The sequence below is a fragment of the Takifugu rubripes genome, chromosome 22 (genome assembly GCF_901000725.2).
Source record: "Takifugu rubripes chromosome 22, fTakRub1.2, whole genome shotgun sequence".
Classification (NCBI taxonomy): Eukaryota; Metazoa; Chordata; class Actinopteri; order Tetraodontiformes; family Tetraodontidae; genus Takifugu; species Takifugu rubripes.
The window spans coordinates 3,086,055-3,111,053 of record NC_042306.1 but is presented as its reverse complement, the minus strand read 5'-3'; the positions used below and the strand labels follow the sequence as shown (position 1 = coordinate 3,111,053).

At 48.8% G+C, this 24,999-nt stretch overlaps 2 protein-coding genes across 3 annotated transcripts; one reads left to right on the top strand and one right to left on the bottom strand.

Annotated features, from left to right (window-relative positions):
• The first annotated feature begins 570 nt into the window (after window positions 1-570).
• cc2d1b (coiled-coil and C2 domain containing 1B) lies at window positions 571-9,522 on the top strand. Its single transcript, XM_011616166.2, has 25 exons — window positions 571-1,057; window positions 1,138-1,276; window positions 1,659-1,762; window positions 2,029-2,130; window positions 2,493-2,645; window positions 2,817-3,102; window positions 3,176-3,288; window positions 3,763-3,841; window positions 4,010-4,087; window positions 4,372-4,505; window positions 4,837-4,909; window positions 4,995-5,116; window positions 5,188-5,305; window positions 5,496-5,668; window positions 5,731-5,856; window positions 6,098-6,156; window positions 6,276-6,392; window positions 6,846-6,919; window positions 6,990-7,048; window positions 7,129-7,180; window positions 7,482-7,581; window positions 7,699-7,789; window positions 7,881-8,003; window positions 8,081-8,120; window positions 8,205-9,522. The coding sequence occupies exons 1-24, from the start codon at window positions 998-1,000 to the stop codon at window positions 8,090-8,092; spliced, it is 2,547 nt and encodes an 848-aa protein (XP_011614468.2). The 5' UTR covers window positions 571-997; the 3' UTR covers window positions 8,093-8,120; window positions 8,205-9,522.
• Window positions 9,523-9,568: 46 nt separating this feature from the next.
• On the bottom strand, window positions 9,569-24,560 carry zfyve9a (zinc finger, FYVE domain containing 9a). Of its 2 annotated transcripts, none has more exons than XM_011616168.2 (19): window positions 24,321-24,560; window positions 20,321-20,411; window positions 19,883-19,991; window positions 17,145-18,502; window positions 16,523-16,622; window positions 16,191-16,367; window positions 15,915-16,075; window positions 15,622-15,751; window positions 15,120-15,242; window positions 14,831-14,986; window positions 13,977-14,201; window positions 13,287-13,369; window positions 13,063-13,167; window positions 12,445-12,595; window positions 12,245-12,325; window positions 11,879-12,041; window positions 11,596-11,701; window positions 11,305-11,481; window positions 9,569-11,187 (listed from the first exon to the last, which is right to left on the bottom strand). In XM_011616168.2, the coding sequence occupies exons 3-19, from the start codon at window positions 19,950-19,952 to the stop codon at window positions 11,026-11,028; spliced, it is 3,528 nt and encodes a 1,175-aa protein (XP_011614470.2). In that variant the 5' UTR covers window positions 19,953-19,991; window positions 20,321-20,411; window positions 24,321-24,560; the 3' UTR covers window positions 9,569-11,025. The 2 variants fall into 2 exon arrangements, with proteins under 2 accessions (XP_011614470.2, XP_011614471.2); XM_011616169.2 differs by having other exon boundaries at window positions 15,643-15,751.
• Between the last annotated feature and the right edge of the window lie 439 nt (window positions 24,561-24,999).

Sequence of the window (24,999 nt, the reverse complement as noted above, 5' to 3'; positions counted from 1 at the left end):
GGTCAAATACCAAAGGTGTAAATGTATCCAAAAATGTTTTAGCTGGTTTAGTTTACCTTTGCCTTGTGTTTTCTCAGGAAGAACAAGGAAAGAAAACATCACCTGTTTCATTTACAATGGCATTGAGACATCATGACCCAAAATCTATAGAATTTTTATTAATAAACCAATGTTCTGAATTGGGATGATAGATTCTAAGCTGGCTCGCAAAGTCATTCACAAGAATAGCAAAGACACTATTCGTCGAATATTCAAATATTAGTCTGTATAAAGTTATTCAGCCATGAAACTAATGCTTACCTTTAATATATAATGTATCGAACGAGTGGCTATAATATCATTTTTATTAAAAGGCATATAAAAATATAAGACAGTCGAAACATAAATTATTAAAATTGCTTCTTGTATGTGAAGAGGTTGCATCAAAAGGTGCTCCTGTCCGTTGTTAAATTGCTTTTCTGAGACAAGCAACAACAAATATTCCCATATAAACATGTGGCTTTTTTCCGGGGTGCCGTGAAGGCAGCAAAACTCAAAGCGCCAGGAAATTCGACTCGTTGAGCCACGCCCCCTTAAAGGCGCAGCAGCCTCCAGCGCGACCGCGTCAGTGAGACGCAGCTCCTGTGGAAAGTATCAGATGTAGTGGTGAACAAGGAGCCGAAGCCGCCTACACGCCGTCAAAGTGACGTGAAAGTCGTAGGAGTCGATAACCTCGGCGGTGACGGTTGTATCTACGCGTATCAACAAACATTTCAAGTTCCAGGGGCTGGAACGGACGTGCCTAGCTAGCAGCTAGCTCGCGGCTAACGTTTCTCGCTGTCTGTTGAGGAGCCACCTGACTGTCGCTCACATGATTTTAACTATCTCCACCCGGACGGATGACAGTGCGCGACGCAAACGCTGCTTCTGAGGGGTGCTTTTTGTGTGTTTGCCTTCTTCAGGCGACCGCAGCGCCGTGTTTGGGCTGATATTGACAACCTGCAACAACAGTCGCAACATGTTTGGGAGGAGGAGAGCAGCACAGCCCAAGGGCCAGGGCGCAGCTGCAGCCAAGCAGGTCACGGTGCCGGCACGACTAAATACTGCTGCACACTTTCTTTTGGTAGCGATATTTCACATTCTACTTCCTGGTTCCAGATGGGGCTTTTCCTGGAACTGGACCCCGAGCAGGTGATGACGGAGGGTAATCTGGACGATCCGGACCTGGAGGCAGAACTGGCGGCTCTTACTGGAAATGCAGCTGGTGCTGGAGGAAGAGTGAAGCCAAAGGGGAAAAGTTAGTGCACTCGTTTTCTTTTGAGGGTAGACCTCGCTAATTCTGTGATGTATGGGGTTTACAGGCTGATTGAGGTGTCTACATGTGTGTAAATTTGATATCTTATTCTTACATTGGCTCTATAAGCAGTAAATACCAGTCATTAACGTATGCATGTTCTTTAAGATGCACAGTTACCGTTTTGATCTATAAGCCACCGTTGATGCTTCTAGAAATGATGAAGGAAATGCAAACCAGCCAGGGAAAATGCCTTTACAGCCTGAAAGAAAGTTTTGTTTGATGGTTCAATTGGAAAAGCAATTTTGCCACTAATGTCCGCATTGTTATTTTTAACAAAACGCGCATTCACTCCCTCACATGTGAACTCGTGCCTCTGTTTCAGGTCCGCTGCCGATGGAAGACATAGCAAAGATGGCTGACGAGTGCTTGAGAGACATAGATGAGGACGAAGAAGATGGAAACGTTGAGGAGGATCAGGATTTACTGGTATTCGCCCCAGACTTCAACTGCTTTTTAAATCCATGTCTGTAAGCAAGTGTGCGTTTAGCTGCAACAAGGGAAGGAATGTGCTGAAGTTCTGTAACATAACACCTATAATCTTAAAATACCCGAGAAGGCGTTCTAGTTAAAGAACATGTTTACTTCAAATACATTTTGTTCTTCTGTTTCAGATAAATTTGTTGCTTTGCCCTCAGAATACCCATCTGATATAGTCAAAATCTGCAATCTGTCTTTTGTGTGACTCCAATCAGGCTGAGCTACAGGAAGTGGTTGGTATGGGTGAAGCCGATGCTGCTGCTGTGCCTGTTTCCTCCCCGTCACCTGCTGACACAGCAGAGTCTCCACCATCACAGGTGCAGCCAACACCGTCATCCGTGACACCACCTGTAACCAACACTTGCGTCATTGTCGAGAAAGCTGTCGCCCATAGAATGAAGGGCCAATCACGTCTTTGCTCTTTTTGAAAGTAGATAAAATAGGTTTATGAAGGAAAACAGAAAAAAGAAAACAACCCTTAAAACACATGTATGATAATCTGAAATGATTTATTGCGTACAAGAAATAACAGATGAGTATTTTCAGTATAGGTTTGCTGTCACACTATACATCATATAGAGAGGTCAGAGTTCTCACTGACCTTTAAGCATGACCTGGCACAGATATCACACCTGTTTTTTGATAATACTGATGACGTTATTACATGTTTGTTACTCAGGCGAAGCAGCAGGACATGAAAACCTCCTCGGCAGCTCCTGGGAGCCTTCAACACACCCTGGAGGAGAGGATATCTTTGTACAAAATAGCCATCCAAAACTCCAAAACTGCAGGGGAGGCGTCAAAAGCTCGAAGATACGAGCGAGGATTGAAGGTAAGCCGCACCGCTGTCCGTTAACGGGGCTCTTTTTCACCTTCACATCGAAATTCGGAGGAGAAATCCTGAAATTCTTTTGCAGTTTTACATCCGCTTTGCTCATGATTTCTAATTCCTGGACGGCAGATGACATTTCAAACGGGAATTCTTTTCTCTGTGGCTCGTCAGACTCTGCAAACGATGCTGACGGCTGCGAAAAAAGGACGGCCGGTGAATGAAGCAGAGATCCCGCCTCCCGTTGCCACGGGAGCCCACAGCGCCGACTCTGGCTCAGCTGTTCCTCAGCGACCCGCTCCCCCGGTCCCCTCACGTCCCCCTCCTGATTCCAGTCCTCCAGGACCGGACGCCTCGAGGGAAGAAGAACAGTCGTCGTCCTCCGCCGAGGCCACTCCGAGCACCGCTCCGTCTCCCGAGGAGATGACGGGAGAACTTCCCGACCAGCCTCAAACAGCCGGTTTGTAATAGGAACGTTTTTAATGATTGATGGTGCTAAAAATTTACGATTCCTTTTTATTTTTTTTACACAGTTGCAAAGAAGACGGTGCTTTTGGAGACACAGAAGGAATACAAGATGGCGGCGCTGAAGGCCAAGAAGCAGGGCGATCTGGAACAAGCACGCCTCTACCTGAGGACCAGCAAAGTATGTACGACACGCTCAACTGACCCGAAGGTTTTGTAGTTTTATTCGCTTTCGTTTTTCCATCGAGAGCAGGGTGGTGAAACCCAGTCCTGGAGGGCCGAGATCCAGCCGGGTTTTCTGTCCTCCCAGGCAGAAGACGCTTCCTCCTGGGGGTGCTGGTGCCAGCCCCCCAGGACTGGGTTCCACCACCACTGAAGGTGCTGGAAGATGGTGACGAACCTAGTTTTGATATGTGGGAGTGTTTGTTTTGGACGTTCCAGATAGAATGTGCTAAATAAAGCGTTGAAGCGGACAGGTGTCGGGCTCATGGGGGTTCACAAAGGCCGACCTGGGTCGATCCAACAGACGAGCTTTTGGAGCTCAGACGGCTAACGAAGTTAACGTGGTTCTGATCACGTCCGGCCTCCCAGTTTGAAACACAAATTCAGATTTGAGCGTCTCTGATCATTCGTGGTTCTATTTTTCCCCCTGCAGATCCTGGACGCAGCGATTCAGGCAGCGGAGAGAGGAGAAGATGTTAGTCCGGGCGACCTTCCTCCTCTTCCCGGTCAGGGTAAGCAGCTCGGCCGGCTGTTTGTGTCCTTCCTCCTGAACTCTTCCTTCATAAGGAGCAGCTGCCGAGCAGCGTTGATATAATAATAATAATCAGTAAATGAATTAGTGAGCAGAACGCTGTTGGAAAAGGTCACCGGATGGTGTTGGTGGGTGTTCTGATGTACAGGAGGAGGCTCCGCGGCACCGACGCAGTCTTCCTCTGGGCAGCGTGTGCAGGCCGCCCAACCGGTTCCAGAAGCATCAGGTAATTTGCATGTTCCCAAAGCTGCTGTGTTCGCAGCGGCGTTGCGGCGCTTCTTTCACATCTTAGGAGACGGAGAGAGTAACACGTTTTCCTGGAGATCCGGATTAGATGTTTGGAATCTTGACGACTGTGGTCGCCCTGGAGGGAGAAATATGTGGCAAATCTGAAGCAGCTTCACTCTTCAGCTGGGAAATGAAGCTGTTATGGAACAAAACATGTCGATCGAAATGTGAATTCAGTAGAACCAGCCTGACTCTTCCCCCCCCCTTCTCCCCGTCCCTCAGCTCCGGCCGCTTCCTCTCCCAACGATGTGCTGGAAGCTCTGGAGCAGAGACGCGCCAAGTACATAGAAGCGATAAATCAGGCCAAAGCCAACGGAGACGATCGCAAGGCCCGCATGCACGAGCGCATTTCCAAGGTGATTGTGGAGCCGTGATGCTGTGTTTACATTTATACAGCTTTTATTTACAGTGGCCTTCAACAGTTTGGGGTCAAAAATGAAAGAAAAGGAAGCACCAGGAGGTTTGAGCTCTCGGGTGTCATGTGACCTTTTAAAAAAACAAACAAGGATAATCCAAAATTAGGATACACGGGGAGCGGAAGAACCAGAAGACTTTTTTAAGGAAGAATGACAAAAATAAAAATGAGCTGTTTCTCACTATTGTGGGCCTGTGCGGGTCTGATTGGTGTCTTTAAAGTCTGATATCCTTGGATCTCCCGTACGAAAATAAAAGTCTCTCCCCCTGCAGCAATACCAGAGCGCCATCCGAGCTCACAAAGCGGGAAAAGTGGTCAACTTCGAGGAGCTGCCGATCCCCCCCGGTGGGAATCTTTATCCATGCGTTCTTGTCACTTCCGAGCTGCATTTAGCTGAAATCTGTCATCTCTAATCGACTTTATCTTTCAGGGTTCCCTCCGATCCCGGGCCACAAGAGCACGGGCGCTGAGCAGGCGTTTGTTGCTGCTTTGGTGGCTGTGGATAAACTTACAGCTGCTGACACAGCTGAGGAACCAAATGATGAAGAGGAGGTGTGTACCACAGCAGGACGCCCCCCTCACCTCCACCACCTGGGCATAATCTCAAGTGTTTCTATTTCTAGTCTAAGGCTGCAGTTCCAGAAGAGCCAACGCAGCCCACATTAGATGTTTCCAGAGCCAGTCAGAGTAGGAAACCTCCTCCTTCGCCTCACCAGACTCCAGGAGAGCTGTCCCCAACAGGTCGGCCCCAAAACACACATCTCCGGACACCTTTGCCACTAAAATCTGTCCCTTTAATACCTCCCACAGAGGTATTAAAGCAAAATCCAGTCCGGAATTTCTGTCCTACCAGGAGGCAAACGCTTCACCTAGGACTGGATTTGCCCCCCTGTTCACAAGTTGTATTCAATTGTCTTCCTTTGGCCTCCAGCTGTGCAGCAGCTGGAATTCCTGGAGGGCAGGAAGAAGCAGTACCTGAAAGCAGCTCTGCAGGCCAAGCAGAAGAACGACATCGAGCAGGCCAAGGCTCTGTTCCGCACCGCCAAGACTTTGGACCCCATCATCGAAGGAGTGCGCAGCGGCGGCGCCGTGGACATCAGCAGCGTGAGCGTGCCTGAAATGTGTTCTTTATAGCGTGAGGCAGACTGACGGTGTTGTGGCCGCAGGTGCCGTCCCCCCCCGGCGACGAGGACGAGGACTTCATCCTGGTGCATCACAGCGACGTGCAGGTGTCGGACAAAGCACAGCAGGTTTACGCCCAGCTGATGAAGATCCTCGGAGAGCAGTACGAGGTGCGCCTCTCCGGTCCAGCTCAGACCAGACCTCAGCTCGTTTAGTTTTCCATCCAGCCTCCATCGCCACTCATTCAGCATATGTTGCAACATTCGTGACGTTGTCATGCACGAGTTGGGCTGCAGCACTAATCTCCAATACTGATATTTAGAAATCCCCTTCGAAGTGTCGGCTGTAGCCGGAAAACCTGACGAGCTTTAGAGTTTAAAAAAGGAATCATTTGTTCTTCTGCTCGTTCAGAAATGTAGGACTCACTCCGAACAGTTTACTCACCTCGGGAACGTCACCGAAACCACCAAGTAAGCGGGCAAGAAATGTCAGCATCATCTAGCGTCGGCGTAAACGTTAGCATTTATCTGTTTATTTAATTCTCTCTCTCTCTCTCTCCGCCTCTGTGTCTCTCTCACCCCCTGTGCAGGTTTGAGAAGATGGCAGAGAGTTGTAAGAAGAGTCTGGAGGTCCTGAAACTGGCCCAGTCCAGGGGTCTGCCTCCGCCCAAACATCATTTTGAGGAGATATCGTTCCACACTGTCAGGTAGCAAAAGACTTTCTTACTAATGTGTCTGCTAAACAGAAAATCATACTACTTGTAGTATAGTCCTTATTAAGTGGTGGGATGCATTTCAAATGTTGTGAAGATAAAACTGGTATTTATATAATGTCGCAAAGTCTAAAGTAAAGCTATAGTGTTAACGACGTTAAGCTAAAAGCCAGCAGTGGTCCAGCAAAAGTCCCATTAAAATGAACGTATGTGGCCTGTGATTGTTTCATTATTCACTGTCTGCTAAAAGAAATTCATTGAGGATTAAATATCTGATTAAAATGCTCCATTTAGCCATAAAATATGCAGCGGCTCTTGAGACGGCGCGTGTAACTGAAGTTATAAAGCGGAAGTTTTGGGACGTGTGAGGCCGAGTTACTGTGGACGGAACACAAGTGAGCAGCCATGCGGCAGACGTCCATCAATCATGTCGTCTCTTCCGTTTAGGATATTTCCTGAGCTGAGCAGCACCGACATGGTTGTAATTATCGTCAAAGGGATGAATCTTCCTGCCCCGACGGGTAAAACCAAAGCTCTTTTTTACTGATGATTGAATTAAGGCCGCTCTTGATGATAAACGTCCTCCTTCAGGCGTTCAGCCAAACGACCTGGACGCCTACGTCAAGTTCGACTTCCCGTATCCCAGCACGGTGAGAGAATTTAGATTTCCCTGTCAAACGCAGCAGCCGGATTCGCGCGGCTGCATTAATTTGTGACGCGTTGCCTTCAGGAGCAGCCGCAGAAACACAAAACGTCCGTCATCAAGAACACCAACTGCCCAGGTGGAGTATTCCCAGAACAAAAGTGTCACTTTCTTCTTCCTTTTGAAATGATAGGAATTTTTGACAGGCAGTTTAGAATGGAAGTTTTCATACGTCTCAGCTGGGCTGTGCAGATCCAGTCCTTGAGGGCCGCACGCCCTGCCGGGTTTTCTTCCCAACCAGGCAGGAAGCGTATTAACCAAGGAAAGGAAATCCCGGGTGGACCTCGGCCCTCCAGGACTGGATCCGGACACCTCTGCTTTATAACGCTGAGCAGGAGGTTGTTGTTCATTCGGCCTGCTTCTTTTTCCTTTTTCACTAGAATATAACCAGAGCTTCACGCTGTCAATCAACCGGAACCACCGCGGGTTCAGGAGGGTGGTGTCGTCCCGAGGCCTCAAACTGGAGCTGCTGCACAAGGGGTGAGTGGCGGAGGATGAGAACGCCTTTGGGATTCTAGCGTCACGTGAATGGAATTACGTAAAAGAGCCCCAAGTTTCCTGACACTGTTCTGGGATTGTCTCTGTCCGGGCCCCCAGAGGCTTCCTGCGGAGCGACAAGCCCATCGGGACGGCGGTGGTGAAGCTGGACAAACTGGAGACGCAGAGCGAAATCAGAGAGATCATAGAAGTGAGGGGCACGCGTCGGAGGCGGCGCCATTTCGGTGAATTCCCGCTGTGTTTAACGGTGACGAAACGGCAGATTTGGATCCTCTTTTCAGGTGATGAACGGCCGGAAGCCCACAGGAGGTCGCGTCGAAGTGAAGGTGCGTCTGCGGGAGCCTCTGAGCGGACAGGACATGCAGACGAGCACGGAGCGCTGGCTGCTGATCAGTCCCGCGCAGGTACCCCTGAAAGGCTCCTTCAACCGGGTCTCAACAGGTCACATCCGGCTTCTGATCGTCTTTCTTTTCTCTCCAAGGTTCTTGTTTAGGTGCTGCCCAAGAGGTTCTGTCATTAAGGTGAACCGTTGACTTTTAAAAAGGAAAATAAAACACAGGAAAACGTGTACTAAGGTCTTAACCGCAGGTCTTCTTGTCATGCAGTTTGAGGAGGACGGTCCCCGAGGTCTTTGACACGTACTCCTCCACCTCCCGGGGGACACGCCGGCTACCCTTCCCGCCGCCGTCCACCGGGAGGAGACAAACCACAGCTGGACGTTTACAGCTGGCGCCGCGTCCCTTCGCCTGCCGTGCAAATGCTGAAGGGGCCCAGTGTGAAGCCGACCCTGCTGAGTTCATGTCGGCGTCCCTCTGCCCCGCTGGTATCTATGCACTAACACCAAAGTTAATCACTATTGCTGTAGATCCTGCACCTCCGACACAACAGGGCGGCCACATCTACGATCTGCAATCAGTCAATAAGGTAGAATTAGTTCATTACTGTGAGACCAGCTTCTGTTTTGGGTACATTTAGTTAATATATTTCTGGTCTCACAACTGCACATGTCACTTATTAACAGTTGTAAATGTCGGAATTGTAGTTTCCTTGTTTCTGTTCATATATATACATATCCACCTCCTGATCATAGGGTCAGTTAAATAAAGACATTGATTTAACAATTTAACATAAATTATGACAGATTATCAAGCGGATATTCCAGTTTTTAGGCTAGTATTGGACAGCTAAGCTGGTTGTTGGTTCAAATTTCACTTTTCCCATTTTACGTAAACATGTTTTTTAGTTCACGAGTCACCGTTTGAGTTCACTTGCTAGTGAAATATTTATCACGGTAATAATACGGGTCTCCCTTTGATGGGCGTTGAGCCATGTTTCCGTAGCAACCCCAGGCTGGACACAGAAAATCATTAATTTCGATCAAAATGAATGTCACTCTTGAAAACCATTTTGTTTCGTGTGCTGAGGACAGACGCTTCACCCTTGCTCACCACTAGGTGGCACCAGAGCTCACACTGGATCTTTAAAGCTTTTGCAGAAGCACATTTTCTCTCAACTTCAACACACCCTGGCGTACAGCTGCAGCAGCAGCGTCGCTTAGCACAGCTCAAACTATTCTTGCAATAATTTGGCGTCCCCGAACGTCAGCAGGAACAGATAAACACTTGTTTGCTGTTGTGGAGCTCCAGTCGCCACTTTTTGTCAACTTTCCAGCATCGAGTTCCGTTCGCCGGCGGCAATATTTGATAGCTGACGCGTGAACCAAGAGTCATTTACGGGCAGATTTCACGTGTTTACACTACCGCCAAATAGTTTGTTGCCAATCTTTGGTCACATTTCCCTCTTTTTGAGTTTTTAATGTTCAATAATGCGATGCTTAGAGCATGTATAGAAAAAACGATTCAGGCTGAACTTTGTTTCACCGCTTCGGGTTTCTCTGAAATAAAAGAAGCAACTTACATAAAATGTGTTTTTAATTTTACACCATCAATCATTAAGAATTAAGCACCCGTTTGATTTTACTATAAGGGTTTATTTTACATATACTACAGGTTATTCCACTGTAAAAGGAAACAAACAGATTTTTGGCATTTTTGAGAAGATGGGAAACGAAATGGGATCGATTGCATCCCTAAAACAACTTAAAACGCAACCTTGATTTCCTCATTTCAAGCTCATGCAGCATTATAGTTTGGATAGTAGCAAACAAAACACCTCTTAAAATAAAATCATAAAAAAATACGCTACTTCTTCAGGCAGATTGCATGTTTTTGGAGTTGTGATATATTGCACACAGGAGAGATGATGCCAAAATCGAACGCGACCTCCGCGTCTCTAAACTGGCCCGATCGCGGCATGACCCCCGCCACCGGTGACCTTTGACCTTCAGAGTCAGTCAAACCTGACGTCTGCGCCTGCTCTATTAAGATTGTCTGGAGAGTTTTGTCGTTCATCCACGTTCACTGGCATGTTTCAAAACAGAGCAAACAAACTACATTATGAAATAAAAAGGTGATTTTTGGTGACGCGGCTGCTGAAACGGAACAAAGACAAACGCTTGCGGGTTTTAAAGGAGGGAAAAAAAGGACAAATATTACATTCTTAAGTTGTCTAAGTTGGTGACAGGAAGCGATGAGAATTCCTGCTTTCTTTACGTTTCATCAATGAGGGCTGACGGAGCTCCGGCGGGACGGCAGATTCAGTGCAATAACCTGCGAAGGCTGCAGATCGAAACGTACGTGTGCTTTGAAAAACAGAAGCACGGCAGCTCCGGGTGTTAACGCGGTGAACTGAGCACCTGGACCGATGAGTGACGCTCGTGAGATGAACCCAAACCTGTTCTGAACCATTTCAAACATCCCTAATGGATCGCTGCTGCAGGCAGAGAGCACCGGTGCAACATGAAGACAGACATTTTCCAGTCTCGAGCTCCTGGTTTGATGGTCTGTAGCTTCTCTTTACTCGGGGCCCGCGAGTCTGGCTCCTTTCAGGACAGCTGTGCTACACTGAGGCCTTTGGAAGCTTAAGTTTTGGGACTTCTCGCTGCCACATGGATGCTAAAGTAATAAAAGTAGTTACCCAAGAGAAGTCTTAACCTCCCGTTTGATTGTTCTTATTCATTTTACAACCTTAAATCAATAGAGATGTTAAGAGGATTGTTCATCCCTCCAGATTCTTGCAGGTTACAGACAAACTGGTATCGATTCTAGACTGAACGCTCGAAACCATGAATGCGGGTTGTCGGCACGCTTCCCAGGGTCCACGCAGTTTGACCTCTGCTGCACGGAGCACCTCAAAGGAAAACCAGAGGTGCTGCTCCGGGGCGTCCTGGTGGTCCCAGGTGGCGGCTGGATGCATAGGTTCCACATGAGGAATGCTACTCCGCCCGGACAAAGTTTTCACGTCTTTGCAAGTGTTAGTAGAGAAGGAGGCAGGGGAATTCCCACTGAAGGAGACGCGGAGGGGCCCCTACGAGATGATTTCTAAAATGTAGAAGATCAGCTCCATGACCACCGGGCCCTCGCTCAGCTGGCACGCGCCGCCGTGGATGACGGGGATAAGAGCGCTGTCCAGGTCGCTCAGGTACTGTGACAGGAGCGGCTGACCGTTACTTCCTGCCAGATAACCCACCTGGAACAGCGAATACAGGAAGGTCAGAAGGGAAGGCGTCGCATTTTCGAAGCTGCTCCGTTACATTACGGCTCTTTTCAACTGCCCATTTAGTCTAAAAGGCGAGTCACAGTCTACCTGGTCCGAGTCCAGCGTGACCCGCAGTCCCAGTTTGGCCATCCCGTCTTCCTTGAGCAGCTTCAGGTGTGGAAGAAGCGCCACGCAGAAAGCCCTCGCCACGTTCTCCGTCAGCCTGCTGTGGTCGGCGGGGTCGCTCAGGCCGCCCGGGTAGTCCTCGCTCTGGAGGAAAAACACCTGCGCACAAGCACACGTTCACCCCTGTCATTCAACGGCCGTTGTTGGAAGGTTCGTGCTAATGAACGCCTCGGTTTCGATAGATAAAAGGGGAAGAAACGAGGTGCGTCGTACCTCCGTCCAGCGGATCACCTTGCCGTTAGCTTTGAACTCTGAGCCATGGAAGATTTTGACGCTGGTGATGGACTCCATGGATTTGCCATCTATGGGACTGATGACGCTGAAAACGCAGGAAAGAGCCCAAATAATAAAAACCCAAAGAAGAAGTCTAAGAAAACCCACTGATCCTAATAAGGTGTCAGCACATTTGCTAAAATCCTTAAATTATTATAGCACAGAGTGAGGTCACACTGGAGCATGCAGATGTTAGCGGGCCGCTCTGACATTGATGACTCACCCCTTGTTGAAGTCGTGGTCGTCCTCCGTCCACTGAATGTGGACGAGTTCCTGGTTCTCCTCCTGGTCCGCTTTCCCGCACGTGATGGTGAAGTCCTTCATGTCCTTCAGGGCCTGCCGCAGCGACTCCATCGTCTCCGCTGTTATCTGGATCATCACGCCATCTGCGGACGCAGGAAAGAAGCCTCGTTATTCGTTATACGTCCAAACGCAGAAGAAAAGTCAAAAACTTCGGAATCGGGCTGATGGTTTGTGGAAATCAGAAATTTAAATCAAAAAAGAAGTCGAATAGTTAACTTTAAATCACATGAGAGTCAGCTAAAGGTCTGTGTCTTTAATATCATTCATCACGGCAGCTTGTTGTCACCTTCTACAATGCTGGTCTTGGCCAAGAAACCGGAGGAGGATTTCAAAGCCCCGCTGAACACAAAGAAGCAAGCTCCAGTTACTGCAACAAGCACAAAGAGGAGAACTAAACCCGAGTGGAGCGTCATTAACGGACCGCTGACCGGCAGACGGCCGCAGACAAGCAAGCAGACATTGAGCCGGGTGTTCCCGTGTCAGCACCTTTGCGAGGCTGGTGATGGATGCTGATGGCCTGCGTCTGGTAGTTCCCGTCATCGTTCTGGATGCACACGAGGTGGGAGTCGGCGCGGTCGTTGAAACACGCCCCCATAGCCAGAACGTGGTCGTTGGACTTACTCATGGCCTTCATCAGCTACAAGGACGAATAATATCTGTGACTCGTTGCCGTGTTGTATGAAATGGGCTTAACGCGGGCTGCCTGGTTAAGCCTAATTGCAGTGGGATTATGGGTAACAACTTCAAATGGGACGGCGCTGCGGTGACAGGTTGAAGGAAAAGTCACCGACACGGATGGATACAGGAGGACGAGGCGCCTCGCGAAACCCTCGTCTCCAAATTAGACCTGAAAGGGAGAATCTGGAGGGTTCTGAGCATTGGCTGCACTTCGGAGAGGGGGCGCCGTGAGTGGGCGGGAGGCGGCTTAACGGCAACTTCCTCCGCGGATGTCATCGCTCTCATGGAGGCTTTAATATAATCAGAACGATCGATGGTTCCGTATGAGTTGAGGGGGGGTTGAGACGAGCTTTGCCTTCTCTCTGCTCATGTTCACGGGAGGATTTCATGTAGTTTTGGGCCCTTTGATGATTTTGAGGCGCCTACCTCGTTGTAGCGATTGCTGGGTATCTTGATGGTCGTCTTCTTCACCTCCATGTCCACAACCAGACCTTTGACCACCGGCAGCGTGTACTGGTAGTTCCGGAAGTCCTGCAGCCGCCGCGGAATATGAGATGAGATAAAACCAATAACGGCCTCTTTTAAATTCTCTACCCGCCATCGACCCAAAGCAAACGCTCCCGTACGCGGTGAAAGGAATGAAAACTCACAGCGAGCAGATTCATGATGGTGTGACCCGTCTCTCCAAAAAGAGGCTTCCTGAAGCGAACGCTAAACAGCGGACATGGATAAACTGCAAAACAGGACAGTTTTGTCATTCTCTTAATCCTTTTCAACCACCTTAGAAACTCAAATGAGACACATCAAATACATCAAAGCGCTGCTGTAGTTAGAATTCTCTTCATTCACAGGTTAAAAATACGTCCCAAAGCGCCTCCTGTCACTCCTTCTAGCCTTAAATCCTGATTAAACCTAACCAAAATATAATCAGCATCTGCAGTGTGGACCTCTCTGCCATTTTATTAACCCTTCGGATATTCAAGGGAAGAATAAAAAGCGCCTCGGATTCATTTAATGTTGGTAATTTATCCTCTCTGGGCTGACTGGAAGCAGGCAAGAGGCTTAGCAGAGCTGGGTGCTGCTCCGTGCTGCTCCGTGCTGCTCCGTGCTGGCAGCTTTGTCAGTTGAGGAAGGGATTTGGTGGAAACTGGATTAAAATAACCTCGCAAAACATAATGCGTCATGTGGGGAGCTGCGAGATCGGGTGTAATAACGACCGGATCTTTCTAGCAACTGACCACCTCATTTTCAGAGCAGGCGAGATTCACTCGGCAGCGTCGAGTGCCGTCGATTTACAGGAGAAACATTTAATAGCGATCCTGGCGGTGTCGCCCACTCACATCGGTACTCTGCGCCCAGCCGGAGCATGAGCCGGATTGGGAAGACCTTGGCCCAGGGTGTTTCCCACTTCTGTATTAGGATGCCAAACAGGTAGGGTGGGTTGGGCAGCAGCAGGTCCTGCAGGGACTGGAAAGTGGGGCTGATGTAGAGGAAGCCGCCGTGCTCCCTGCTGCCCAGGAAGCTCTGCGTGAAGAACGAGTGACTCAGTTGGCTCAGCACGTTGCCTGGAGAGGGTGATAAGAGAAGGGCGACAGAGAGGGTGGTTGGTGATATGGGAGGGAGCGGTTGGCGGGAGCCATAAAAAGGGCGAGGGAGATCAAATGAGGAGCGTGTAAAAGCAGGGATTTATGCGAGACCGAAGAAGAATGGAGAGGATGAGATGGGGGCAAGAGCCAAAATGAAAAAAAAAAGAAGAAGAGAAAGAAACCAAAAGGAGGAAAAAAGAAGAAAGAAAATTCCCATGTTCTGAAAAGGGGGCAGATTTGAATGTCAGCAGCTTTCAAGGTATTCTTGGGATTATTTCATAGATGAGCTCTGCTTCGCCTGTGCTAAATCCTGCAGCCGTGAATAAAGCCACATCTCCGACGCTCGCCCCACCGGCTCACATTACCCCGCGTTCCCAGCACACCCAGCCTTTCTCCACAAGACATCCACGCAATATAGTAATAAGCTGCATCACTTCCTCTCATTGGTTCACTGGACAGTCACACCGTCAGCCAACGGCACCAGGGTTCACTTTCACCTGCATCTCGAGGTGGGCCAGAGGTTCCTTATCGAGACCAACCCGCTCTAGTTGAGAATGAATGAATTGGCCGAAACATCAAGTATATAAAACTGTTGCTGGCTTTCTTACCACTGAGGGCCTCCTGGTAGAGCTGCACAAAGTGGGTAAAGATGTCTTTAGGGATCGTCTTCTCATCAGGGAGACACTGAAGCAGGATCACGACCTCTGCCTGGCCCACAGCATGCATGCCTTTGGTTGACATGTACCAACACTTCCTGTTTACGTCTGCAAGTTAAAAGAAAGCAAGAAATAAACCCCACTAAAAAAAACAAACGCATTAATTTCCATTCTTTTAAAGTATCTTTGACAAGTTGATGATGATCTGCATCAGTGACTTCAGTAAATGGGAGTGACTGACAGTTTACAAGCTTGACCATGGCGAGCAGGTTAGCGTTCAGCACAAAGACCAAGGGGTCAGGGCCTCCCTCCTCCAACTGCTGCATGAGCGCCATCTCCGACGGTCTTTCTTCCACCGCATAATCTGCAAGTAAGATAGGGAGGAGCAAAGGGAGGAGGAGCAGAGGAGAAGGGCGGAGGGAGCAGTCAAGGTCAAGTGTGACGCGGAAACAGGAGCGCACCAAGTCTAACGGGGGGGGGGTGAAGATGTCAGAGTGTCTTGCTGGCGAGGTGAGAATGATCGGGCCGTCACGTGTGAGGCAATAAGCAGAAAAATGGCATTAATAATTGTGAGACGACCCATCCTGGGTCTTCACGACCGTCGTAACTATTAGCGCGGTCGCCAACGAGCAGCGAACTCATGAGCTGCGCTAAATGCACGTGAAAAACAAACGTAACCAGCACAAAGGCAACAGCCGACAGCGATGAGGAGGCAGCGCGATGACGATGATGAGGGCAAGCACCTGTGATGTGGCCTCCCGTACCTCCTTTGACTCCAGTGGAGATGAGGATGGGAGGGAGTCCGTCCTCTGGGATCAGGCTGATGGAGCTGCCCACAGGGCTGCCCACCGTGGCAACAGGAGTGTGGGCTACCTGGGGGTGGAGGGTCATGGGTTAGATTTAATCAGGGTGGGGGGGAGTAAAATGAGAAATGAGGGAATCAAAGGAATGCGACTCCTTTGTCGCCTCCTTCAGCAGTAATCCGACTATAGCCGCAGCACTAAAGCTGATTAGATGTTTAACACGCCAAACGTACCTCTGTGTATTCAGAAGTGGAAGATTTGGTTGAATGAGTGGAGGCAGAAGGCTGAGAAGGGGCGAGGTTAGCGGCCGGAGGCTTGGACGACTCGGCGGCGTCTCCGTTTGGAAGGAGCCCATCGGCGAACCACACTCTCCTCTGCTCCCGTGTCAGGATGGCTGCGGGCGGCATCGCACACAAAGTTGCAGAGTGAGCGAGGAAATAGCTTTAAGATAACAGAGGCATGTGTGAGATTAAGAAAAGAGCTAAGAGCATTTCAATTCCTGGTTGTACCCTCATTCCCAGCCTGCTTAAGGACTCCCACAGGCACCATGACGGTAGGAGGAGGAGAACTCAGCACGCCAGAGGCCTGGGCCTGCTGCAGGGGGGGGATGGTGGAGCAGTACTCTGCTGGGTTGTTGGGGTTTGGGCTCTGGTTGCTCGCAAAAACCGGCGTCTCACATGACTGAGCTGACGAAAAAAGGACAGAAATTGGGAAAACATCCGCCGAGAGCAGGGAAAATGCACATATTCGATGGGGGTTGGTTGGAACCACTAATAGTGCAAAAGTCCAGCTGCGTTTAAGTCGCAGAGAAGCTGATTTTTTTGGTTGTGATGACGCTTACCAGCCGTCAGCGCGGAGAAGCAGGTGACGCAGACTCTTGCCTCCTTCCGCTCCATGTAAACAAGTTTGCACTTTAAGCTACAGCACGCCGCACAGAACACCTGCGAAACACACAAACCATTCAGCTCCACGAGATTAGCGTGCCATACAGACGGTTTCCCGAAACATGCGCCGCTCTCTGAATATTGATTGCTGCTGGCTTTAGCGCTCACTCTCACTAGAATGTGAGACACAGGAAAGCGGCGATCGTCTCGGATCTTCTCAGTATCACCGGCTCGTCTGAGGGTGAAGCCACCGGTCTGCCGCTCAACGAAATGGGAATCCCGCCGCATCCTGTGAGCCCTCGCGCAGCTGGCGTCAGTGTTTCTGCACCGCCAGCTCCTCCCTTCCCTGCGTTTACCACCAGGGGAAATACAGTCGCAGCCTGGTGACTTTCCAGTGCGGCGTCAGCAACTACAGGCTGCACTTTAATGTACCGGGCGGACAAACGCGTGGGTGGCTACGCTGCTAGAAACTTGTTGGGAAAATATGTTTGAGGACGCAGGTTTAGCAAAACTGCGTCTGCCCAGTAGCAATAATCGTTTAAATCAAGTGAAACGCATGTTCTGGCCGCCGTCACTGACCTTTCCACACGCCCTGCAGTGGTGCCTCCTCTTGGTAAAAGTAAATTTGACGTCGCATTTCATGCAGACAGGAGCTTGAGAGTCGGGGACCCACACTGGAGCGACTTCTCCCAGCGAGTTGGTGGACTTCCTGCCCGGAGCGCCCCGCTGGCCTGACTGGAGGTCGTTGTCTGGGCTTTCCGAGGGCACGGGGAGGGGAGAGTGGGCGCCGCCGTCTCCGTTGAGCCCCTCTTTGCTCGGGTCAGGTGCGACTTGCGTGTTTTCAGGGGACGCGTTCCTGCTTTTCTGCTTCTCCTGGTTTTTGTTGCTGCCCAAGGCAGGTGGGCCTAGATTTTGGACCTGAAACACTGGTGTCTGTGGGATCTGGAGCTTGAGGCTAACCGGCTGCTTGGGTCTGGCCCCTCCGTAAGGTACACTGACAGGCTGCAGCTGAGCGTTGTTGAGTTTTGCTTGGCCACCGGGCAGCCCTGAGCCTCCCTCATTACTCTCCTGCTTGCTCTCCTCCATTTCCTTTTCCTCAGTGACAGAGTCCTCCTTAGAGGTGACAGGAGGGGAAGGGAAACCCTCCTCCTCTCCTTCCTTACAGCTGCCGCTCGCTTGCTCAAAACCATTGGCGAGATCCGTTTCTCTCTGCCCCTCTGGATCACATCTGTCCTCTTTATCCACTTCAGCCCCAACGGTAACAGTCGGGCAATTCCCTTCCACACCGTGACAGGATGGAGTGTCCGTCACCCCATTCTGGACGCGTTCTATGGGATTCTCATCAACGTTTCCAGTTTGCTTGTCTTGGCCAGTGTCCTGTGAAGCAGCAGTGACCTCGTGTTCATGATCTTCTCTGTCGTGTGTTTGTGGTTCCACAACCGGATGAAAGGTGAAGTGAGAGCAGCTCCCAGAAGAACCTTCTTCTTCTGCTGAGGTGGCTCTCTCTTCCTGAGGTGGTTCAGCCTCCAGCTCAGAGGAACCTGTCGGGTCATCTAAAGACGGGTTTGTCTCTTCTTGGAGCCCATCTGGTTGTGGCCTCAGAGGGCTGGTTGGGCAACCGTTCTCCACTGTTCCACAACTGGACGAGACATCATCTGGGCCCACGAGTTTGCCAATATTGGGCTGGATGAGAGGTGGGCTGTGGACGTCTGCTGGCCTCTCCTCTGCCCACGAAGGGGCTTCGGGACCAGTATGTCTTTTAGAGTCATCCCCAGAGGAAGCGCTGGAGGGGTCAGGGAGGGTCTTGAAGGGCAGCGGGCTCTCCCGGTGGCTGAGGTCTGAATTAGCCAGGGCGGGGTTCAGGGACAGCAGGTGAGGAGGTGGGGCCAGAATCTGGCTCCACTTGGAATCTGAGAGAATTAGAGTGTCGGTCTCATCTGAAGGAGAAGAGAAGTCACAGTTATTCCTGCTGTTAATCATCAAGTGTGCCACACAATTGCGGGACATTTTACTCAATTATTGGTGTCCAACATCTTTGCACGCAGCATTAGAATCGGGATGGATTTTTATGTTTGCTTCATCTGTTAAACTCATTTTGTGTCATTATCATTTATTTGACTCTTTCAGGTGGGAGGAACCAATATGAATATGATTAACCACAAAGGGAGGAAAATATAAATGATTAAAAGCCTAATAATAATAATGGACAAATGAATTCAGGCAAACCATAAGGAGCATCAAATACCTCCGTGTTGTGCATAAATGTGAGGTAAACGCACATTTAATGCAGATACACAAGAAGTCTGAACTTCTCCGCAATGAGTAATAAAACACAAATATCATAGTCTAGACAAACGGGTGTGACAAAGTGTTCACGTGTTTTGTGAATTAGTGGAACGTTCAAGCTGTGCGAGCCAGCTTTTATCTAAATTTTGTGCATTAGTTGTGGGTTTCCTTCACAATAGAGATATAAAAGAGAGGATAAGAGCAGAATAAACCTCCCCCAGGCTAAACCAAACAGCTAAACTGGCAGAACTGAAACCAGGGAATTCAGAACTTAGTGTTAACTTAATGTTTCTCCTTAACCAGCCCAGACGGTTTAACCACAATGGCAGCTATTATTCACGATGATGTAAGAATACATTTCTTAGAATAGTTATTCAAACTGCCAACATCTGAAGATCTCCCCGAAATGGAATTCATGTTGACGATTATAAAATATGCCCTGTCAAGTCCTGTCCTGCCCAGCAGCACTGGTGTCTGAACACCTTCTTCTATCAGACATATTTGCTTTTTGGATCTTAAACTCACCTTGTGTGGTGCCGCCTCAGCTTCAAATGCCCACGTTAACTCCGACTGAGCTAATCTGACAAACCCTCAGAGGACTCACTGATAATTACCTAAACACACACTGAGGTCACAGTGTTGCAAAATGAAGTCATTTTCTTAACCGGGGGTTCATCTAATGCAAATCCAGGGAAAGGAACAACGTCCCCTTTGTGATAAGCAGCCTAGTACGGATGGAAATGAGACAGACCTTATTCAAAAAGACCTTAAATCATATCTTCACGGGCATCAAGTGTGGAGGAAAAGAAAAACCTTGAACCAATAACACAGTTTCAGAAAAGCCCACGGGAAACTGATAATATAATTAGTGTTATTCCCTGATTGCATACCCTCAATCACTACCTGTGAGCTTGGCTCGCTCTCCATAAGCTTGTTAACACCGGGATGATTTGCTCAGAACTTCCCAGAGTCCCCCCCCCACACGATGAATCCCTCAGCGACACCATCTGGACTCTAACACAGTCGCTCACCTTCGTTCTGCTCAAACTCATCCAGCACCTTGTCCAGGTTGAAGGCCTCGGCCTGAAAGTAATTCTCCATGGGTCGGGAAGCTCCACCCTGCCGACGGGCTGTGTGAACCTAGAAGCAGGAGGAGCCGCTTCCTTAATGCCAAATCCATTTTTATTTTGAGTCAGTGCGCACAGCTCCCTGCATGAATCATCAGTCCTCCACATCTTTTCATGTTTTCTTTAGTTCTAAAACCGAACGTCTGTTTACTGACTGGAAACTACACGGGGGTTAATAAAGGGTTCTAAAATACTGAATACTCACTAGTTCAGCCAAATGGTTTATATTAATACAAATATAAAACCCATTGTTAAAAAAAGTAACCACCATCACCACAATAACAACATTATAGTAGGAAAAAAGGGAACTTTCATTTCGGAATAATGCTGATCTTTTCTCACCTGCACAGAGGTCCTCTCAGCAGTGCCTTCGCAGCGGGCTTTCCTTTCAATTCTCACTTCATCCAGTCTGGCAAGCGCCCAGCGCCCACACCTTAAATATAGACAAAACACAGCGGTGTCACATACACCACTTACATTCTTCAATCAACCCCATGTGCAATTCTCTCTGTGGGAGAGAACAAGCCTGGGGAGGACGTGCAAGTACCACATAGCGACCCAAGAGCAAAGAGATAAAGAGGCAGGCAACAGATGGATGGATGGAATTTACCTCATTTTATTTGTACTGGCCCAAACTCTTGGCTGCTTGATATTCAAATGTGTTGGTATGTCGGTACTCAGCCTCTTACTCTTACTTTAATTGATGTTTAGAGTAACATCACACTCATGAATCCATACAAAGTCTGAGGAAACGTGAAACATCACTTGATAAACTCATCTGCCAACATGATGCAGGGTCTTGTTTCAGGCGTTGCATATGGAGCCATTATCCACTAACTACACCGTAAACCTTCCTGGTCTGTCCTTGCTCACGAAAGGACCTTGGAATGATGGAGCGATCAGGCTGAAAATGACTAACAGTCAGACTGAACCCACAGGTCATTCTGAGACACCAGTAATTACACCAGAGACCGCAGAGTCTGCAGCGTGAAGGCCTCGGAAGAACGAGCTGAGTCAACAGATTTTAAGGCACGGCGTCAGCACAGCACAGAGCAGGTACACGACAAGCATGTGTACATACGCAGCATGTACTGTAGGTCGAACACGGAGGTCAGGACAGAGGGAACACAGCAGCATCACACCAAAATAGAACGGTATTTATTGATAGCAAAAAGCAGATTCTTCCAGAAAAGCCATAAAATAAACATTTGTTCCCAGACAGAGCATTTTTATTTATTAGGAGTAAGAGGTTTTGGTTACAAGATGTTCTAAAGGCACCTCAAAATGTTCTCTGTTGAAGCAAAAGTACGTATAAATAAAAGTGTGCTTCGGGAATTAAAATAATGCATTAGAGATTTCTCCTTCAGTGTCTGGCAGGCTCCTCGCTGTCTGGACTCTCCCTCTCCAAAAGATGCACTGATTCTTGGCTTTAACAAGTTTGACTCGTTCAAAAACCTAAACTATTGCCATCAGGGGGAAAATTCAATTCATATGTATGTCTCCATGACGACCTTATAGTACACCTTTACCCACTGATTAGCATAAGACATGTTTTCCAGATGACGTCCTCCATAATGTGCACAATTTTGGCACGTTAAAAAGCCAATTCAAATGTTCTGAGCGTCGCGCGGAGCGTTTGCATAGGTATCGAATGCTCGTGCACGTCAGCAGGCTTTGGGACGTGCACGCGCTGCTGCGTCACATTTGGCTTCGCCTCTCTTTTTGCATATCTCTGAGGTGATCCAGTCTGGGTGAAGTCATTCATATTCAACCGAAGACTAAAGGGGAGCAACGTCACACCTGCCCAAGCTGTTCCTGCTTCTCTTTCACACCGGCGGACAGGTTTCCCCCCTCCCCATGATGTCCTCGTCTTCAAACCCGCACACACAACAACATACAAACACAAACAAGTCCAGGCCGTGACGAGGACAGGAGCTCGTCCCTGATTAAGATTTAATTACCTTGCAGAGGTATTGAATAATGCAGACCAAGTGCATGACAGGGTTGTATTTTTAGACTTGTAAACTTGGAAAGATGCTCAAAAGGAGGCAGATGTTTACGCACGAAGGAACGCCTCGGTCAGAGTGACTTCGGGACACAAAGGAAAGGCTCTTGCACGTCTCTCGCAACTAAAGTCTGCTCGTTACAGTCCAAATCACTAATATTCGGTGCAGTGTGAGGAATAATTAGACAACCGAGGCTAATAAACGGAATCCCCCTCTGAATTATTCCGTCGATTTACTGATCAGACACTGATCAGGAATGCAAACAAGCTTCAGAGTGAGCGCACGGCCAAACGAAGACAGTGACTTCACTGTCCAAACATCAACACCACGACCCATAGCCCAGCGGGAGTTTGTGGTACGGAGACTAAACTCAATAACATGGGGACAAGGAGAGGTGAACGAGATGGAACGGCGACAGATTTGATTAACTTCTTGCCGTTTCCTGGATGACGGCTTGTGCGACATGTGATGCACAATCGGCACGACAAACTGAGGAAGCGACAATTAGTAAAACCAGACGGGAGAATCTGTCAGCTTGTAGCCGTTTGGCTTTGACAATCAGAAGGTTTTATTTAACATGGCGGCATACGGAAAGTGACATCAGGGGTCTGACCTTGTGTAACCATGACAGGCTGTGGTTCAGAGCAGGATCCTGAACATCTGACCCATCAGACAGATTAAAGGCATTTACGGTATGATGTGGTTGCACTAGCTATCATCCGTATATAGGAAAAGAAGAATCCAATTACCAAGCGCATTATTTAGTGTCTTTTGTTTATTCTTCCACCATTTATGTACGTTTTTGACACCGAGGAACTCCCAACAACCAGCCTTTATACTGAGAATGGATCCGTATTCACCACCACACAGCCTCCACTCAGGAACGATCGCTTCCTCTCTTTAAGAATGGACTGACATCACTTTCATTGTGACACATTACTGAGCTATGCTGAACGCCCTGACAGCGAGTTTAGAGCAAAATAAACACATTCCGCAGGTTCCCCCCCCCAGAATCTCCTTAAAAATCTATGAGGAAAAATGAGATGAGTTAAACGTCTTGGGAGTTAAAAGAAAGCAAAAAAGATCAGAGCTGTCCTGTTAACAAGGCCACTCTGTCAACATCTATTACCACTTACCCCTCCCCTCAGATAAGTTTTGATGTTCATTTAAGCATCACAAGACAGAAAATACAACCAAAGGAGACTCATGCTTTTTGAAAGCATACAGAAACATAGATCAAGGAATCTGTCAGCAGGATCTGTTGGCTCACCCTCCCTGGGATTTAATGCTGTTTGAGGCAATAATTAGGCACTAGATCCCACAGCCCAGTAAAACCACCTCGTCTCCACCTTATCACACCCAGTGTAAATTAATGATGTGGCTTCCAGTCGGGAACACACACCCCTCACTAGGTAGGAACGGTCCAGTCCAGGCTGGGGTGACCCAGACTCGTCACGGTTCCGCTGGCAGAGATCAGATGTTGGGGCAAAGGAGAAAGACGCATCAGTCCAACTGTCGGGAGCAGACAGATGACGATCTGCCCCGATTACGCAACCAGAGGTGGCACCGTGGCCGCGTCCGCTGCCTCCAGGCCAGACGGAGCCTCGCATGACAACAATATTCAGAGGTCGATCGCCCAAGCACGGGGGGGGGGGGGGGGGGGGGGGAATGTCCATTTTAACGATCTACGCGAGGCGATTCTCAGCCGTAGACCCATTACAGCTGTTGAAGTTTGTTTGCTCCGGATAGTTCCGTTAGCCGGTGTGCTAACCGCATTTATACTGGGTGCACGTCAAATCCACCAAAGGCCCCGGAATAACTTTCCACAGCAGTTATCAGCATCACGACAGAAGACAAATAACGAAGGACATGTGGAGGATGGACTGCGCGGGAGTGTGCTGTTATCGTGGAAGTCGGTGTCGGTGCTCCGGGGTGGTCGTGCCCTCGGTGACGGCGGCGATTCGCTGCCCTGACGGACACTCGCACCAGCCTTGTGTCGGTGGGCATCATGGCTAACGGAGGCTTTTAAAAGCTGCCTTGTCCTGCTGAACTGCAGGTTCCCACAGCCTGAAGGTTTGCGTCCTTCCGCCGCAACGCCATCGACTTTATAGTGCGCGTAGCTAAAAGTGGCAGATTACAGGAGATATGTTGCATAACGTTAATTGACGTAAAGTAGCGTTATCCTAACGCCGCCGCCACGGTGGTTCCTCGGGGTCCGCGTCGCCAAATATTCCCGGGAAGGACGCGGCAGCCACTCGATTCACATTTGCAGCTGCAATGGCGAGTTGTGACATTAGAACCCAACGCTGCCGCGAAAACACATTTCTGATACTCACCGGTGGAATTCTCATCTTTACACCGAGTCCCGCGGAACTCGTCCGCTTGTATCCGTCATAGCTAATCGCCTTTAAAAGCTATTTTTACGAATCCCCCGAGTACAGCTTCCGCTGCCTCCCAACTCAGACAGCCCAAGTCGGAAAGTATAGTCCGCCAGTCTGCTGTAGTTGTGCGACGCGGCGCTCAAGGATCCCTCCTCTAAGGTTTAATATTCGGGGGGAAATGAGGAAAAAACGTCACCGTGGAAACGATCGGTGGCACAACTTCCGTTTGTGCATTCAAAATAAATGTCCGCGGCATAAACGTCATAGACCAAACGATACTGAAACAAAAACGGAACTTCTGTAAAATAAAATAATTCATTTCAAATTTCAATTTATTTTGTCGCCTCTAGACAAGCTGAGAAATTGAATGCCAGTTGTGGCTCGTATAAGCTGTAACACGTTAAGGCCGGATACTGTTAGCGTTGTGAAACTGTTAGCAAGCCTAAAATTGGATTTTAAAAAATAAATTTGAAAAGCAAACCAGTCTAATAATGGTAACAAAGGCGGCTTATAATCAACACTATCAGGGCCGGCAAACAAATTGTGTCATGTTCATCGCACTTTTAATATCTTGTTTTAGTTTTTATATGCTCTTATTTTCCACGATGGCGACAAACTGTTTCCGGCTTTGATG

Bases quoted from the DNA above. Each gene is read 5' to 3' on its own strand.
- zfyve9a (XM_011616168.2), bottom strand. From the start codon at position 19,952: ATGGAGAATTACTTTCAGGCCGAGGCCTTCAACCTGGACAAGGTGCTG. The intron at 18,503-19,882 runs GTGAGCGACTGT...CTTCTCCTTCAG, and splicing joins TGAGTTTGAGCAGAACGAAG to ATGAGACCGACACTCTAATT. The intron at 11,702-11,878 runs GTGAGTCATCAA...CTGCGTTTTCAG, and splicing joins GACCACGACTTCAACAAGGG to CGTCATCAGTCCCATAGATG.
- cc2d1b (XM_011616166.2), top strand. From the start codon at position 998: ATGTTTGGGAGGAGGAGAGCAGCACAGCCCAAGGGCCAGGGCGCAGCT. The intron at 2,646-2,816 runs GTAAGCCGCACC...GTGGCTCGTCAG, and splicing joins GATACGAGCGAGGATTGAAG to ACTCTGCAAACGATGCTGAC. The intron at 4,506-4,836 runs GTGATTGTGGAG...CTCCCCCTGCAG, and splicing joins TGCACGAGCGCATTTCCAAG to CAATACCAGAGCGCCATCCG.